The sequence below is a fragment of the Penicillium chrysogenum genome, assembly GCF_028827035.1.
Source record: "Penicillium chrysogenum strain IBT 35668 chromosome Unknown utg000004l_segment0_segment0, whole genome shotgun sequence".
Lineage (NCBI taxonomy): Eukaryota > Fungi > Ascomycota > Eurotiomycetes > Eurotiales > Aspergillaceae > Penicillium > Penicillium chrysogenum.
The window spans coordinates 4,936,187-4,952,880 of record NW_026622752.1 but is presented as its reverse complement, the minus strand read 5'-3'; the positions used below and the strand labels follow the sequence as shown (position 1 = coordinate 4,952,880).

General features: G+C 48.7%; 8 protein-coding genes across 8 annotated transcripts; 6 read left to right on the top strand and 2 right to left on the bottom strand.

The window, feature by feature from the left end:
• Positions 1-207: 207 nt before the first annotated feature.
• Positions 208-1,358, bottom strand: N7489_007842 (thiamine diphosphokinase; the record flags this gene model as incomplete). Its single annotated transcript, XM_056713592.1, has 4 exons — positions 208-843; positions 959-1,003; positions 1,110-1,177; positions 1,244-1,358. 4 exons carry the CDS (start codon positions 1,356-1,358, stop codon positions 208-210), a joined length of 864 nt encoding a protein of 287 aa, XP_056567307.1.
• A 264-nt stretch (positions 1,359-1,622) lies between these two features.
• On the top strand, positions 1,623-2,662 carry N7489_007841 (coiled-coil-helix-coiled-coil-helix domain-containing protein; the record flags this gene model as incomplete). The annotated part of the gene is made up of 3 exons (XM_056713591.1): positions 1,623-1,815; positions 1,952-2,288; positions 2,344-2,662. 3 exons carry the CDS (start codon positions 1,623-1,625, stop codon positions 2,660-2,662), a joined length of 849 nt encoding a protein of 282 aa, XP_056567306.1.
• Positions 2,663-3,237: 575 nt separating this feature from the next.
• N7489_007840 (uncharacterized protein) lies at positions 3,238-6,627 on the bottom strand (the record flags this gene model as incomplete). Its single annotated transcript, XM_056713590.1, has 5 exons — positions 3,238-3,968; positions 5,145-5,432; positions 5,491-5,957; positions 6,013-6,136; positions 6,192-6,627. 5 exons carry the CDS (start codon positions 6,625-6,627, stop codon positions 3,238-3,240), a joined length of 2,046 nt encoding a protein of 681 aa, XP_056567305.1.
• Positions 6,628-7,388: 761 nt separating this feature from the next.
• N7489_007839 (uncharacterized protein) lies at positions 7,389-8,794 on the top strand (the record flags this gene model as incomplete). The annotated part of the gene is made up of 6 exons (XM_056713589.1): positions 7,389-7,562; positions 7,638-8,022; positions 8,087-8,204; positions 8,269-8,336; positions 8,400-8,430; positions 8,482-8,794. The coding sequence occupies 6 exons, from the start codon at positions 7,389-7,391 to the stop codon at positions 8,792-8,794; spliced, it is 1,089 nt and encodes a 362-aa protein (XP_056567304.1).
• An 863-nt stretch (positions 8,795-9,657) lies between these two features.
• Positions 9,658-10,716, top strand: N7489_007838 (zinc-binding alcohol dehydrogenase family protein; the record flags this gene model as incomplete). The annotated part of the gene is made up of 1 exon (XM_056713588.1): positions 9,658-10,716. One exon carries the CDS (start codon positions 9,658-9,660, stop codon positions 10,714-10,716), a length of 1,059 nt encoding a protein of 352 aa, XP_056567303.1.
• A 479-nt stretch (positions 10,717-11,195) lies between these two features.
• On the top strand, positions 11,196-12,449 carry N7489_007837 (uncharacterized protein; the record flags this gene model as incomplete). The annotated part of the gene is made up of 2 exons (XM_056713587.1): positions 11,196-11,267; positions 11,328-12,449. 2 exons carry the CDS (start codon positions 11,196-11,198, stop codon positions 12,447-12,449), a joined length of 1,194 nt encoding a protein of 397 aa, XP_056567302.1.
• Positions 12,450-12,819: 370 nt separating this feature from the next.
• N7489_007836 (electron transfer flavoprotein subunit alpha/FixB family protein) lies at positions 12,820-14,008 on the top strand (the record flags this gene model as incomplete). Its single annotated transcript, XM_056713586.1, has 3 exons — positions 12,820-13,125; positions 13,203-13,371; positions 13,431-14,008. The coding sequence occupies 3 exons, from the start codon at positions 12,820-12,822 to the stop codon at positions 14,006-14,008; spliced, it is 1,053 nt and encodes a 350-aa protein (XP_056567301.1).
• Positions 14,009-15,365: 1,357 nt separating this feature from the next.
• On the top strand, positions 15,366-16,420 carry N7489_007835 (uncharacterized protein; the record flags this gene model as incomplete). The annotated part of the gene is made up of 5 exons (XM_056713585.1): positions 15,366-15,418; positions 15,477-15,584; positions 15,651-15,901; positions 15,962-16,085; positions 16,141-16,420. The coding sequence occupies 5 exons, from the start codon at positions 15,366-15,368 to the stop codon at positions 16,418-16,420; spliced, it is 816 nt and encodes a 271-aa protein (XP_056567300.1).
• Positions 16,421-16,694: the final 274 nt, after the last annotated feature.

Genomic DNA, 16,694 nt, shown 5'->3' with positions numbered 1-16,694 from the left:
CGACTTTCTAATGCTGGCATAGAGGCGCAGCGGTTGCTGGAAGCCAATTTAACTGTTGCTATGGCCTGAATCGCAAAGTTGCGGTAGCGATGTGCCTCCGACAGCCTAGGCTCCGTGAAGCGTGAAATGTCCCGGACAGCCTGGTGGTGCTTCCTATTAACCTCTGTGCCCACCTGGGCAATATCATGCTTCACGTGAAGCTCGTAGTCACCTCTTCAACCTCTCCGCTAACTCCACAGTGAACAAAACCGGCACAGAGGTCTCAACCTCGACCTTGTCGGCGCGGATATGATTGCTCGTGGATAACTGCCCTCCAATCTCGGTATGCCAATTCTCCACATCCCATTCAAAGCCATGAGTTGTGATCATAGCAGGTGACGAGAGCGGGATGATCCCGATATTCTCTTCGAAGAAGTATTCCGGTTTTGGTTCTTGCTCTTGCTCCTGCTCTTGCCCGCGCTTCCGGTTTCTCGGTGATTTGCTTCCCCCAGATTCCGACCCTGTCACGATGTCTGCTCGTCTTGTTGCCGGCGTGTGGATTGTATTCTTCCCTGTTTGGATAATGAAGGTAATGCTCTCCTCGGAGACGAGGTAGAGGTTACCACCTGCAGCTGGCTTGGCATCAGAGCTTGAGGTGTCGGTTTCATTTTCCCGGATTGAGCGCTGCGTCTGCGTCATCATGTACAAATGGTGGACTTGGGAGAAAGCTTGATCCACGCGGCCGCCTAGACCGCCGAGGATGACGATTTCCAGAGGTGATTGATCAGATGGTGAGGTTGATGTGCTTCCATTTGCGCCATTGGTGTCTGATTTGGTGGCTTTTGCTCCTTTTCGGGGGGGAAGCTATGATCTCTGCGGCATGTGCGTTGAGATATTTTAGACATTTTGTGAAGTCTGTTGAGTATTGGTCTGGATCTTGGAGGACGGACACTCCGAGTTTCTCATAATGCTCTCGCACTGCGGGGCGGATGGAATCAAGGTCGCCAACAATGGAGTCAGGGAGCTATATCTGGTCAGCTTGGTCTTATTGTGATGCAGTTAGGTATTTCTCCCCAAGATTGCAGTCTAGAAGGATTGTGCAAATAGTACAGTCCATATATATCGCTTACTTGGTCATTATCTTCCGGCATATCAAAAAGCCTATTGGCACCACCGTCGGCGCAAATAATATAGGATGCTGCATAGCCATTAGTATTCCTTATTCAAGACATTGTGTTTATATAGCATTCATATAGAAACCTACCATATCTGCTCAGCACCCCAAAAGCTTTCTCATTGATTGGCTGGTTGAGGATGAGAAGAGCGTAAGGCGAAGAACTTCCCTGAGGCTGGAAGAATCGGCTGGGATCCCACTCCATTGCGAGTAATTAAACAAACCGAACCGAACTAGTTCAAAAGATGTAAACAACAGAAATCAAAGCCCGAAAGCGTGCGTGGTGACGATATAATTATCTCGACTCAAAGCTGCAACGTGACTGGCTGACGCGGGCAGACAACCTCAGGCCAAAATCCACATCGCTTTCCAACTTCTCCATCCCGCGGTGCCTCGACTCCCCTCCTCCCAATCCCTTCTTGGAGGAACTCTCGGTCAATTCGATTGATTCGCACTCTTCTCACACATAATGTTCCGTCCCGCCGCTCGAGCGCTCGCCCGCGCGCCCACCGTCGCAGCCCGTACCCCAGCGAACAGACGATTGATAAGCACCGGTCCGACTAAGTCGAGAAGCTGGAAGAACACCTTCTTGCGATTGGGCCTGGCCGGTGGTGCAGTCTACTACTACAACACGAGCAGTGTTTTCTCCGAGGAGCCGAAGTGTACGTTTCGCCGATTGGAGTTGGGATTGCCCTTGCTCCTCGATCCCGAGGTTGCAAGCCGCGACAATCCCGTCACCGTCAAGGCCAATGAGGTCTGGAATCGCAAATCGCTAACTCTGCTTCTGTTTGGCTTTAGTCTCTCTCCTTTCTTCGATCCGGAAACAAAATGGCGATGATGCCAACCCCAAGACCCTCGACTCCATTACTCCGAAGATTCGGCAAGAACGAGCTGCCGCGCAGGCCCAGAAGAGCGAGTCGGCTGTTTTGGAAGGTGGACTGAACGCACAGGAGCTCGAGGAGGAGGCCGGCCAGGAGGCCGCGTTCAACCCCGAGACCGGCGAGATCAACTGGGACTGCCCGTGTCTTGGAGGTATGGCCCACGGGCCATGTGGAGAGGACTTTAAGGCTGCTTTCAGCTGCTTCGTCTACTCCGAAGAAGAGCCTAAGGGTATTGACTGCATTGAGAAATTCAAGTATGTTTCACTGTTCACTTTGAGACCGATGGTTCTGTGCTAACGATTTTTGCAGGGCCATGCAAGATTGCTTCCGCCAATACCCTGAAGTCTACGGCGCTGAGCTGGAAGACGACGATGAACCCCAACCCCAGTCCGATGCTCCCGCTCCTTCCGAAGCTCCTGCCCCATCTGAAGTTCCCGCTACCTCTGAACCCAGTGCTGCCGAGGTGGATGCGTCGTCGCACCCCTTTGAGAAGCAGACCCGCGCTAAGGACGTCAACGCCCTGGCAAAGGCCGACAATGCTGTTGCAGGCGAGAGGGCCGAGAGCGACTCTCTCATCCCCAAGGCCGCGCATGACACCGAGGAGAAGAACCAGGCCAACAAGGCTTAGAGCTGAGCTTCCGAATCCCTGCATCCTGTTTGACACCACCCTCCCCTAGAGACAAGCGTACTGCTCGATTTCTTTTCTGTAATGCACAGGGACTGAGATTGGAGTTGTGTATTATATAGACCTTTCTGCCATCTCTCCATCTCCGGTTTTGCCTTTGATGCATTTTCCCCGTGATCTTTCAGCATATCCATTCCCCCGGTCTGCGCTCCTGTGTTCTTCCTGATACTTCCTCCTTGTCAATGTGTAACTTAGTGTACTGATATGCTTCACGCTCTTGTCCCTTGGACAAAAAAAAAAGAAAGAGGGGAAATCGAATAGACTTGTTGCATCATGACTATCCAGAATAGAGCTTTCGCATAGGATCAGAGGAGGGCATATATTGGAAAGGAGCTGCTGGTCCATTTCCCATGGAAATCTTGTCAAATATAGATATGGGTTTCTACACAACTGCTGGGGTTGTGCAGGAACCCAGCTTCTCTCACTTGCTTCTTAGAGTTCGAAGGTTATTGCCGGGCCCATTCTGCTTCATTCCATGATTTCTGTCTTGCCATTGGCTTTTCTACAACCATCACCACCTACTGCAACAATTCTTGCCTCGCCCTATATTCATGCAACCTTCGAACAACACTCTCCCCATTCCATAGCTCTTCACCCCCTTCGTTGCTCTTCTCCGGCATCCCTACCTGCTCTAATGCAAACGAAGCTGCAACAGACCCGTAACAGGCCGCTTCAAGGATATCACCCTTTCTTTGGAGGTATCCAATAGCGTAGCCTCCCAGGAATGCATTACCAGCTCCAGTCGGATCAACCACCTTAGCGGGCTGTTCCTTTCCCATCTCCGCTCTGTAAAAAGGAGGTAGCCATTGAGAAGTGATGCGCGATTGAACGAAGCAGCCATTTTCACCAGCCCGAATAACCACCGCGCCTTTTCCTTCCGGGCCGACTCTGCTAGCCAGGAGCTTCTCGCCCAGCCTTTCGATCTCGGATCTATCGGACGCAACCGGCGACTGTCCAAAGAATGCCGCCAGCTCTAAATGGTTTGGGGAGAACACGTCGACCAGAGCTGCGGTTTCTAGACAGGCTTCGAGGTTTTCCGGTCTGCATGAAAGTGGGGCCGGTTCCCAGATAATCAAAGGTCGGTCTAGTATACCCTCTTTCTCTCGGAGAGTGAGGATATTTAGAACATGTGTTTTCATATCTTGGGGACTAGCAAGATAGTGATACACCTTCGAAGCCAGCAAGGCCGTGCCCCGCAACTTGCTTTCTTGAACTGCCAGAACCGGTGTGGTGTACTTGAAATTCTTGGCTAAAAGACAAGTTAGCTCATTCATATGTTTGGATCTATACGTGGAAACAGAGATGGTAAAAGAAAAGGCATTTCGCACGTCCGAATGTAGTATCTTGATATTCCAGTAAGCCACGAGTCGAGGGTCTTTCTGAATCCTTGTCTATGGCCAGATTCATATCCCAGGTCTGCAGATGCTCTGCAATGGGGTCTGGGAAGTCATTTCCCACATGGATTGGCCAGGCTAAGGAGCGGCTGAGTGGTGAGGGTAGGAACAACCGGGCGCCCAGAGTGGCTGGATCAGATATGTATGTATTAGAAAACTAATTGTTCTGGATATAGTGAGATACAGTGCAGGCAAAAACTAACCATAGGCCCCGGACCCTCCTAGTACATTGGTTAGAGGTTTCCGGTTGGGGAAATGGATCTCGTCCAGCACCACCAAGCCAAAGCTTGCGAAAGAAATGTCCATAGGAGAATTTCCCGCTTTTCCAAGAATTTCCAAGACAGGATAATTTCTGATGTTTCTGATTTTAAGACAAACAGGGGAACCGTGTTGGTGTTTTGCCCGCTTAGTCGATCAGTGGACTCGGAACGGGGCGATGATGAACTTGTGGCGTCTCGGTGGGTAACTTGGTCAAAGTGCCAGTCCCGTCTCTTTCAACGAAAAAAAGATGATCCTTCGCGCTTCTTATGCATGGAGAATACGTTACATGTTTATCTTTTCATACCTAATAATTCAGTGTACGTAATATATGCTGTTGAGTTTGTTTGGCATTCAAGACACTCTTTTAGGGTTGCCATAGGAAGCTTTCCAGTTGGCATACCCAAATAGGAAATTTATAGTATCCGTACTCCGTCCACTCCGTACGGAGCACATACAACATAACTTCTATCTACGGAGTACTCCGTAGATCTACGTCAAATGAAAGATAAAACTTTAAAGGCAACATCGGAGGTGTCGATCGTTTCAAGTAGATTTGACCTCGGCAGTATACTTGATCTTCGCTAATAATTGCTTAAGGGACAACGCCCTCTCTGACTCAAAGCTATAATAAATATTCCATATGCCCATTTCCTGTGTACGAGGTAACCCACTTGGAAATCAGTTGCCCAATTTGTAAAAAAAGCATAATATATTGATCGCCCCGAGGTCCTCTTCCTGTGAACCTTATGCCAGCTCGCATTCTATCAAACTCTCAGCACTATCCAGTGGGGTCCAGATTTTAGTAATTTTGAGACCAACAGGCTCAATAACATGATGCCACTGCTGTTCCGTCCGCTCCTTGGCAGCAAGATCCACCATCATTATCAGGTCCAGGGAAGTGGCCTGCCAATGGGCCCCGGTATTGGGCACAACGTTCTCATTGATCAGCAACTTGCTGTACCCGGGTGTCATCGCCGCAACCAACTGTGACAGGATTTTCCGGCATGTCTCGTCATTCCAGTCGTGCAGGACCGAGTGCAAGAAATATACTCGCGCACCTAGACATGTGTCAGCTACTACTAGTAGTTAATTTTGGATGTGTCTCAGCCCACTCACCCTTGATAGGCTGTTCCCGGTAGAAGTCGTGCACCATGGGCTTAATTGCTGGGTTCAATGACTTGATGTCTTTCAAAACGTGTGGCTGGTCTTGCAGGATCAATCTACCCGGTGTGTTGGGCCACTTCGATATGAACTCCTCCAGGTCATGTCCTTTGTTTCCACCAACGTCCACGATAAAAACGTCTTCTTCACCCGTCTTCGCTCCCTCGATGAGAGTCTCTACCGGATAGAAATTCCCATCCATCCAGCTGGGTCTGCCTTGGTGGTAGGCCGACATGAGATTGTTGAATTGGGCGCCGAGTTCGGGATAGTCGGGGTTCTTGCCGTTAAGAAATTCAAAGAAGTGATGGTTGGTTTTAAATCCTAGGGTAAATGGACAGTCTGTTCCTTCGGTGGGACTTCGATAATCGTTTTTCTTGAGCCAGGCGGGTAGCGCATTGATTGCTGGAAGGGTGCATCCATTACTGTCGGCAGTCAGTATACCAACCTGGAGAGGAGGATGTCCAGGGAACTACTTACATGCACGGCCAAGCATCATTGTAGCGCTTAATAGCCAATGTGGTAGTCAGCCCGTTGCGGCCATACTCATCCATACCAGTCTCAACGAAGACCCCCATTGTGGCAAGATGCTTCATGATACGACCTTCACAATGATGAGATGAGCGTTATGTTTGACTGATATGGGAATTACCACTGACCGAGAAGTTCTGGTTCCGCTCCTGTTGTTGCTGCGAGCTCTGCCACTGTCCTAGGCTTGTCTGTCTGTGCTAATATGAAGAAGATACCCAGGTCGATACAGGTTTCGATGCCGGCGAACGCTGTGGGCTGTGATGTAGAAACGGCCAAATAAGTATTCTCGGTTCCTCGACTAAGATCTTGGTTCTGACGCACCTGGGCCCAGCAGTATCGCAACATGGTCTCCTGGGGTGTTTCCATTGCCTGTACGAGAGACCGGGCTGTCTCTAGGAGATTCAGGCGCGCATCAGCGTTGCCGTTGGTGTAAGCCTGGGAATGGGATTCAATTTCCTTCTGCAAATGGGCAAGTCTCTCAGGGGCGCTGGGCGTAGTAGCAACTCGAGGATCAATAATGGCTTGCCCATGGCCATTAGTTGCAGATCCGTTTGATACAGTCATTTTGAATGTTGCATGAGAACTTGGAACACCTTTCACGGAGAGAAAACGGTGAAATCAAAACAGGAATATGGAATATCTGACATATGGCTAGCTATATAAGGGGCCCTGTGATCCATGTTAAGCGAATGCGAACGTATATGGGTTCCACTATGGAGGACAAGGATATTATGTTGTAATATCATCCCATGCATGAATAACAATGAGACAGGAGGCTTCAGACTAGCACCATAAAAGGTTATTGCGTGATGTGTATATTATTGGATTCTTCATTTATTCCGTACGGTTCAGGGCAAAAGAATGGAGTCAATCCAACTGAATCACTTATTGGCAGCTGAGAGCGGGCTAGCAGACCGTGTCTACTATGCGGGTCTACAATATAGGACAAAGACTTGTAAAACATGCCGGGATTAGGTGCGCTAAAACACCTCGCGGTTACATCGGAGATAGATGAGGGCGCGCAGGATCGTTGATACATGTCACTAATGCATGGTGCCCCCAGTTTGACCCGTTACTATCACTAATGTAGGCCAATCGACTATTTATATTGCTGTTCTAAGCAAGAAAAGTGGACCTGTGCTCACATACGGAGTATAATATACTACCGTTGAAATAGTCCCTGAATCAGACAATCCCCTTGTTTTGATCTTTATTTTAATCTTTTTGCCACCCATAAGCTCATCGGCTCCTTTACGTCTCATAAATATTCTAGCTGCTCTCGTTGTCAATGGTGATTCAGATCTTGATATAGACCACTGCCCGGTATGGCGGGTTCGATGACTGATGTCGCCAAAACGGGCGAAAAAGGCCCAGAAATGATGGCGGTAATGTGGACAATGACAGCACTTGCCACGTTACTTGTTATCGCTCGTTTATGTATCCGACAGCGAATGCTACGCAACTTCGGGTTCGATGACTGGTTGATCGGCGCATCTATGGTGATTATCCCATCTGTTTCGGCTTCCTCCGAAATCCTTCTGGACCAAGACTTTTGACATATACGACTGCTTCAGATCTTCGGGTTAATTTTCGTTGCGACTGCGACAGTCTCCGTGACTTATGGGTATGGACAGCACATGAGCAATCTCGATCCTAAGACCGTTGAGCCCGCTCTCATGTGGAATATGATCTCGTTCATTTTCGGAATCATATCCTTCGCAATACCGAAGCTTGCGGTTGCGGCACTACTCCATCGAATCCTAAACCCGAGCCTCATCCAACGTATTACAGTGTGGGGTCTTGTTATTCTGGTTGCTATCATTGCCCTCATCAACATCCTGATCTACGTTACCATGTGCAATCCACCACGGGCACTCTGGAAGCCTTCGATGATACTAAAAGGGGAGGCCACGTGTAGGGACGTTTGGATCCTTATAAACTATGCTACATTTAACGGAGGTGAGTAGTGTTCAATGGATCGTGATTTTCACCACAGTGACTGATTAACGCCATGCATGAACAGCTTTCTCCGCGTTCGTCGATCTCTTCCTAGCTATTTATCCAGGCGTTGTTCTGTTCAAACTGCAAATGTCATTGCGCAAAAAGATTGCATTGACTGCTGCGCTTGGTCTGGGTTCAATGTAGGGAGATCTGCCAATTGATCCCTTGGAGTGCCCCAAAGCTAACAAGTACGATCTGTGCTAGCGCGGCTGCAACCGCAATGGTAAAATGTGCTCAGATCAAGGGTCTGGCTGACCAGACTGATCCAACCTGTTAGTTCTCTTTTCTGAGTTTGATCCTGACCTTCCAAATGCTAACGCTGCTCTGTGGATTAGTTAGCACTGTACCTCTTGTGGTTTGGACAAAGCAAGCAATTCCATCTTCCACCAGGTTGTTATCATACTAACAAGCCTCCAGTGTCGAAGCTAATGTTGTTGTCATTGCCGCTTGCATACCAACGTTACAACCGATGCTTGAACTGATTCTGAGAAAGTTGAAACTCGTTTCGACATTTAAGGGTCACTCCAAGCCATCATCCTATGCACAATACAAGATATACGACAATCAGTCCAGTTCTCCGGCTTACGTGTCGAAAAAGGAAAGAACTACTCCGTCGCGGAAGGAGAGTCAGGAAAGTATTCTCAATGACATGGAGCAATACCAGATACGGCGCACGGATGAAGTCCATGTTGAATATGAGATGCAGCAATCGAAGGCGGCTCCGGAATAAGTCACTCGGGTACTGACTGAAATTAACGAAGTACTCAAGTTAATGAAATACTTAGACTTATACGGCCTCTTATCTCTGTTTTGTTGGTCTTTTTGGTAGTCTCCTTGGATTCCTCAGATGTATTCGATGTATTCTTCTATAGATAGTTCTTCCCTTTCCAAGTGCCGCAGCTAGAAGGCTAAGGAGAACCCAATCTAAACATACTTTCACATGCGAATTGCTAGGAATCGGTCACAACCAGTAGTTTCATGCTGAAACCAGTTCATGGATTTGTACGAGAATAATCAAACTCATGCCCGGGTATGATGCTACATATGCACATGTGCAGGGAGTAGGGATGGCGCTCCAAAGCGACTAGACCGAAAACACGGCTACGCAAGCCAATAGCCAATACAATAGAGCATTCTGGTATGGAAATAGTCTCTAAACATATTTCATAGCCAAGTCATGGAAATTAGGACCGGACTCTTAGAATCCGATCCGCCCCTCGAGGAAACCCAAAAGGAAATCCACCGGCATTCACACTCCTATGCCGATTGTTGGCACGGTGTTATCTTAAACTAAATCCATTAATTCCGTTTATTCTGATCCAGATATGTGATGCTGTTAATGATTGCTAAATAACCGACGGCCCTAACTCCGTATTCTACGCATGGGGCTCCGTGGGATGCCTATAAGGATCTATCAGTTTCCGCATAAACTGACACTCTATAGGAAAACCATCACCAGCATCTGCATTCTTATTTCGCTTAAAGCCTAGCGGCAATACTCCCCCTCTTCCTGTTATCTTAAAAAACCCCAGCTACTACCCCTTCTGCCCACACTATACGGAATCACCCATTCTCTATAACAGGATCTCAACAATGGCCCAGACTCCAGAGAACAAAGCGGCCTGGCTGTCCGCCTCCGGTGTCCTGCCGCTTGAGATTCGCCCGGCGCCGTACACATCACCGGGGCCTCACCAGATTGTGGTGAAGAATAGCGCACTGGGCATCAATTCGGTCGACTGGGCCAAGCAGATGCTCGGCGAGAACTTGCTAGGCTATATCAGGTACCCCTTTGTTCTTGGCGAGGATGTGGCTGGCACCGTCGTCGAAGTGGGCGAGGGAGTAGAGCGCTTCCATGTCGGCGACCGTGTTGTAGCTGCAGCTGCAGCCAGCTCCACCAACATCTCCCCCGAGGGCGGTTTCCAGCTGTATACAGTCATCCGCGAGTGGCTAGCCACGCCACTACCGGACAGCATTACCTTTGAGCAGGCTAGCGTGATACCGCTAGCCATCTTCACAGCCTCTTATGGCCTGTTTGACACCGGCTACCTGGGCCTTGATCTGCCAACTGTGCCTGCACGTCAGTCTAGCGACAAGCGTGCTGTCGTCATCACCGGCGGTTCGTCCGCCGTTGGTAGCACCGCCATCCAGCTAGCCGTGTCCGCCGGCTACAAGGTTGTGTCCACGGCGTCGCCTAAGAACTTCGACTATGTCAAGAAGCTCGGGGCTGCCCACGTGTTTGACTACAAGAGTGACACCGTGGTCGAGGATATCAGCGCTGCTGTCGAGGGATTCCACCTTGCCGGCGGCTACTCCATCGGCGACGGCTCCATCGACCTGCTAGCTGCCGTACTATCCAAGCATCAGGGCCCCTCTGTTAATAAATTCATTACTCTCGCTGGCGGTAAGCCCGGGGGCGGCAGCATTGACCCGAGTATTGAGATCAAGTTCATCTTGCTCGGTCCGGACGCGGCTGCCTCCGACACTGTCGTAAGCAATATCTACAAGGGCTACCTCCCGGATGCACTCGCCAATGGACAGTTTGTGCCAGCACCCGAGGCGTTTGTCGTTGGGAAGGGACTGGACAAGATTCAGGAGGCTTTTGGGGTCCATATGCAGGGTGTTTCAGCAAAGAAGATCGTTGTGTCACTATAAAGCCTAGAGATGTATGATCCGCACCTGTTCAGTCTAGTTATCTAGCTATGCACCACTCATTTTATTTTTTGATCTACGCTCCGTTAGGATCTAGTATTAGTTCACCAGGCTTTACCATTCAACATTTGTATACAGCCAGACACACGGTGTACTACTGCAAAGGCTCTGCAATGCTGTTCAAGTGTTGATCTCGCGCTTTGCGGGGGTGATGTCGTAACATTCAGAACAACAGTTCATGGTATCACAATTTTTGAACACGGCAAAGCTGATTATTTTGCGCTGTTAAAATTATATACAACAAGAGAATTATATACAACAAGAGAATAGAAAGAGAGCCAAAAGAAAGACCTGAGAGGCCAGGCGGTGTGTGGTCCCTTTGCCAAGCACGGATGAACTGCCACCGCCTTCCGAAATTTTTTTGAGTCCCGATATGATTGCGAAAAAATTGGAGATACCCATCGAGTCTACAACTTGCTAAAATGGGCTCCTCTACTACTCAGCTTACCTCGAAGGTGACTTCGGGCTCCCCTTATCAGCTTGACAAGCCCCAGGTTAGTACCAATGATTCCCAGGATCCAATTTCGCAAAGTACTTATCTTCACTCCAATCAGGCCCTCAAAGCTTCCACCGCGCTGCTGAAGCACATCAAGTCTACTCAGCAGGAACAGGAGAAGACCGCCACCAAGAAGACTCTCATTGGCGACGATGACTCCGATGACGAGAACAGTGCGACCAAGAATGAAGCCATCTGGCTCGTTCTCACCACTAAGCAGCATGTGGTGGACAAGAACCGTCTGAAGCCCGGCAAGATCAGCATCCCTCACTCTCTCAACACATCTCCCTCGCTCAGTATCTGTGTTATCACTGCCGACCCCCAGCGTGGTGTTAAGGATATTATTGCCGACCCATCTTTCCCCCAGGGCCTTTCCTCCCGCATCGAGAAGGTCATTGGTTTCTCTAAACTTAAGGCCCGCTACCAGAGCTTCGAGAGCCGTCGCCAATTGTTCGCCGAGCACGATGTCTTCCTGGCTGATGACCGTATTGCCATGCGCCTGGTCCAGACCCTTGGAAAGATTTTCTACAAATCCAGCAAGCGTCCAATCCCCATCCGTATCGCCGAGATCGAGAAAGTGGATGGCAAGCGGGTCAAGAAAGACACTAAGAAGGTCAACTCTTCCTCCAAGGAAGAGAAGCACGCCTCTTTCGCCTCTCCTCTTATTGTCGCTAAGGAGATCGAGCGTACTTTGAACTGCGCCTCCGTGCAGCTCGCACCATCCACTACCGCTGCCGTCCGGGTCGGTTCATCCAAGTTCACAGCCGAGCAGCTGTCTGAGAATATTGCCGCTGTGGTCAACGGCCTGACCGATAAGTTTGTAGCAAAGGGCTGGAGGAACATCAAGGCTCTTCACATCAAGGGCGCCAACACCATGGCCCTGCCTATTTGGCTCGCTGATGAGTTGTGGGTGGAGGATGCCAACGTGCTGGAAGCTGCCCCTGAGACCGAAGCTATCAAGGATTCCAAGAAGCGCAAGTCCGCTGAAGACGGCAAGCTGCTCGAGGAGAAGAAGACTAAGAAGACCAAGTCTGCAGAGGATGAAGAGGAGGCTGCAGCCGTGGCCGCGCGGAAAGAGAAGCTCCAGCAGCTCAAGGCTCAGGCTCTCGAGGATGGTGACACAAGCAAGCCCGCCGCAACGAAGGTTGGCGGCAAGAAGAAGAAGAAGGCGACTTCATGATGGTTATAGCTCTTAATGTTTTCTGCATGTAAAGGTATTTCTGGCGTACAAAATATCACGTGTCTATTGTTCCGACAATTTATGTTGTGCTAGTAATTGGAATCAATATAACAGTAGACGAACTCAAGCATCCAGATACAACGTAATAGAGCAATAGATTAAGTCTTTTCATCGCCGTCGCCTGCGTCATTTCGAAGAATGGCAGGCTATATGATCACCGCATTAACCGAGTCCGACCTCGGGAGCCAGTCTTGGCAATCCCGACGATAGCCACCCAAAGTCACATCACCGTGAATCGCCGAGCTTCAATCTTGCTCTTTTCCCCCACGCCTGGAAGAACAACGCCAAATTATTCCACCAAGTTGTCATTATGATTCCAATCGCTAGGCACTCTGTCCTGCGGGCTGCCCGCTCTCAGCTCCAACCCACCCGCAAGTTGAGCCAGCCCGCTTCTTCGGCGCTCGCCCGCCTCCTCTCGACCCTCGCCGTTCTCGAGCAGCGCAATGGCAAGCTGGAATCTTCATCTTTGTCCGCAATTGCGGCTGCACAGAAGCTCGGTGGCTCAGTAACGGGTTTCATTGCTGGCTCCGGCGTCAAGGGCACCTCCGCTGCCGAGGCTGCTAAGATCAAGGGTATTGAGAAGGTGCTGGCTGTGGATAATGACGCATACGAGAAGGTACTTACCCCAGCATCCTCCGAATTCAATTCCTTTAGAAGGATCCTTGACTAACAATTGGATTTCTTGCAAAATAGGGCCTCCCCGAAAACTATGCCCCTCTCCTTGTCGAGAACATTAAGAAGGGCGAATTCACCCACGTCGTTGCAGGCCACTCTGCCTTCGGAAAGAGCCTGCTGCCCCGCGTCGCTGCTCTCTTGGATGTGCAGCAAATCTCGGATATTACCGGCATCGAGAGCGAGGACAGTATGTGAAACCAAGAGAAAGAAGTTTGACATGTGATCCGGCCACTAACCGCAAACCAGCTTTCGTCCGCCCCATCTACGCCGGCAACGCGATTCTGACCGTCCAGTCAACCGACAACGTCAAGGTGATCACAGTGCGAGGCACTGCCTTCCAGGACGTCGAGACCGAAGGCGGCTCCGCCGAGGTCGTTGAGGGAGCGGACCCCAACGCCCCCGCGATGACTGAGTGGGTGTCCGAAGAATTGGCCAAGTCAGAGCGCCCCGAACTCGCCACAGCCACCCGTGTCGTATCTGGAGGCCGTGGCTTGAAGTCGAAGGAGGAGTTTGACCGCATCATGCTTCCGCTGGCGGATTCCCTCGGCGCTGCCATTGGTGCTTCGCGCGCTGCTGTTGACAGTGGCTTTGCCGATAACAGTCTGCAGGTTGGCCAGACTGGTAAGAACGTTGCTCCTCAGCTTTACCTATGTGCCGGTATCTCCGGTGCTATCCAGCACTTGGCTGGTATGAAGGACAGCAAGGTTATTGCTGCTATCAACAAGGATCCCGAGGCTCCCATCTTCCAGATTGCTGATGTTGGCCTCGTCGGTGATCTGTTTGACAAGGTGCCCGAGTTGACCGAGAAGGTCAAGAGCGCCTAATCCGGTTGCATGAATAGTTTCTCTTTTGTATCATGACCTATCGAGCAGGTTGATACCTTTTTTTGTCTGTTAAATGAACCGTACAGTATACCATTGGCTAGAGGACTAGGACCGAGTTTTGTTCTACAATACCAAATATCCATCATTTTTGATGAAATGATCGAATGCTTTAAACTTGACAGTGTACTTTCGACGAGCAGATACAAGTTCTTATATATCCCATTTTTCACCACTAGAGTTTATCTTGAGTACAATCATTTGTGCAAATCCAAAAGGGGCAGGATACGAGACACCCACACAAAAAATTGACGATTTTAGCAACATTAGAAGAATATCACTTGAGACTACGCAACAAATACTAAGTAGCACAACCCAGATAATAGGTAGTATAGCCAATAGATACATTATTGTAATTTGAAAGCCTACAGGCCTACCAAACGGTAGGTTGTTTGACTTCTGCGTCGTCAGATATTGCGTGGTCACTCACGTCCCTGTCGTAGTGAGTGTGAACTTTGTCTCTATAGATCAAGTCGGGGAATAAGGGCAATAGATTGACATATCCTCATACCATTCTTAAGAAAGCCTGAGATTGACATGTCCTGTAGGTCGGTTCAGAAGTTAATCTGTTTCTTGACGTCAGTCTTTTCTGCCATAGAGGCATAGGTCAGTTTATCTAGGTACTGCACTTACTATTATATTTACATAGGCTAGGTGTGGCTGCCAGCATTTTCTACCGCCGTTCTGCTTTACTTCCGTCTCCTTGGTGCTAGTTATAGATGCAGTATTGGTAGGTAATTCATATTGCTAATATTTGAAGTCAATAACTATATGACAGGTTAGAACATAGTAATGCTTTAGAGAGAGAGAAAGTTGTTCTATGACGCCACGAATTAATACATATGCATGCCACAATCGTTAATCTGGGGTGCATTCAATAGAAAACATTGAAAGGTTATTTGGTACGCAACGCCCCCTTTTGATAGACAACCACTTCCTATTTAGGACATGGGTGCAGATTGGTCTGGAACTCTAATACCTACCTAGGCATGGATATTCTATCACAATGACAGTTTACGACCACGCTGCAAATGATAATTTTTATTGCATCATTTATCTCCCTTTCGACATACTGGTGTGTGGTACAGAACCTTAGACAGCATATCTGAGGAGGGTCCAAGTTATGTCTTACGCAGCATGTGCTGTCAATGCAGATCAAGGTTGGGTTATTCACGGATATAAACCTCCCCCATTGTAGTCCACATTACCATGCGTCTCTCATTTCAACCTCGGTGAGCACAGATAGTATCGATAAAAGTGACTTCGATCATACTTGGAATTGAAGCGAGGAAACCTGAAAATGTCTCGAGGGGATGACTATGTTTTAGGCCGCGGCATAGCTGACTCCATACGGTGACTACTCTCAATTTGCTGTTTTTTCCCCGAGTCAGAACTAGCTAACTAAAAGCAGCTTGGATGCGCAGCACCTACTTTGGAAGCTTCATAGGGGCTACGAGCTGCATCCTCGAATCCCCGTAACCAGCGATATGAAGGTAGCTGAGATTGGGACAGGTACCGCGTGTGCATTCATCATCCTTTTCTATGGTATCCTTTTCCCACCTAACTGATCCCTGATATATGATAGAATCTGGATATTTGATGTTACAAGGCAACTCCCATCAACAGTCCAACTCCATGGCTTTGACATATCCGATAGTCAATTCCCGCCAAAGGATTTATGGCCACAGAACGTCACTTTGGGGCTACTAGACTCTCTAGTTGACCCACCTGAACCCCTAGTCGGTCAATATGATGTGGTTCATCTTAGGATGTGGGCAACCAACGTGCGTGAAAGTGATGCCTCTTCATTGATCAGCCACGTGAAACAGATTCTAAGTATAGCGGAGTCTTACCTTACATGACGATTTCTACCAGTACTAATTATTATGTTTTTAGAGCCTGGCGGGTATATCCAGTGGGAGGATGCCGACTTGGTACACCAGGTTATCAAAGGGGACACGGCACACGAACTTGAGCAGCGCTTGAATGAAATATTCAAAAGAATTGGTCTCGACTTCAAGTATGCCTATAAAAATATTATTTTGAAAGCACCATGCTGACTTGCGTTCATACAGTTGGGTTTCTAATTTACCAAACCTCTTACGTCAGGACGGACTTAGCATCCTCGAGTCCGACAGTGGTCACTTCAAACCCGACCTGGTGCAGTTGTGTACAAACACATATCTTCTGGCTCTTCGGGAGATCCTTTTGGGCATCAAGAGAATGCTAGCACAAGGCCTACTTCTTTCAGTTAGTGAGGTGGAAGTGGCTTTGGATCGTCTATGTTCAACAAACACAGACGGCACTATATACAATTGGTCCCCGATATCATTGTTGGCCCGGAAGGAGGGTTAGGGTCCAATCCGTTGATTTTATGTACTAGACATTAGTCTCCTCACAGAATATTTCGGGCAGAAAAAGAATAAATTGTTCAATTTTCCAGATCGTCCTTTAAAATAAAAATACAGCGGAGTACAGATCTATAGCCTTGGTTACGGCGTACTTGGTCATTTGTTGCATCTTCACTGAGTACTCTCCGATCCAACTCTTTTTTTTCTTAAAAAAAAAAAAAAAAAAAAAAAAAAAAAAACCTTAGCTTAACTCTTCCCTCTCCATTTCATTGTTACAG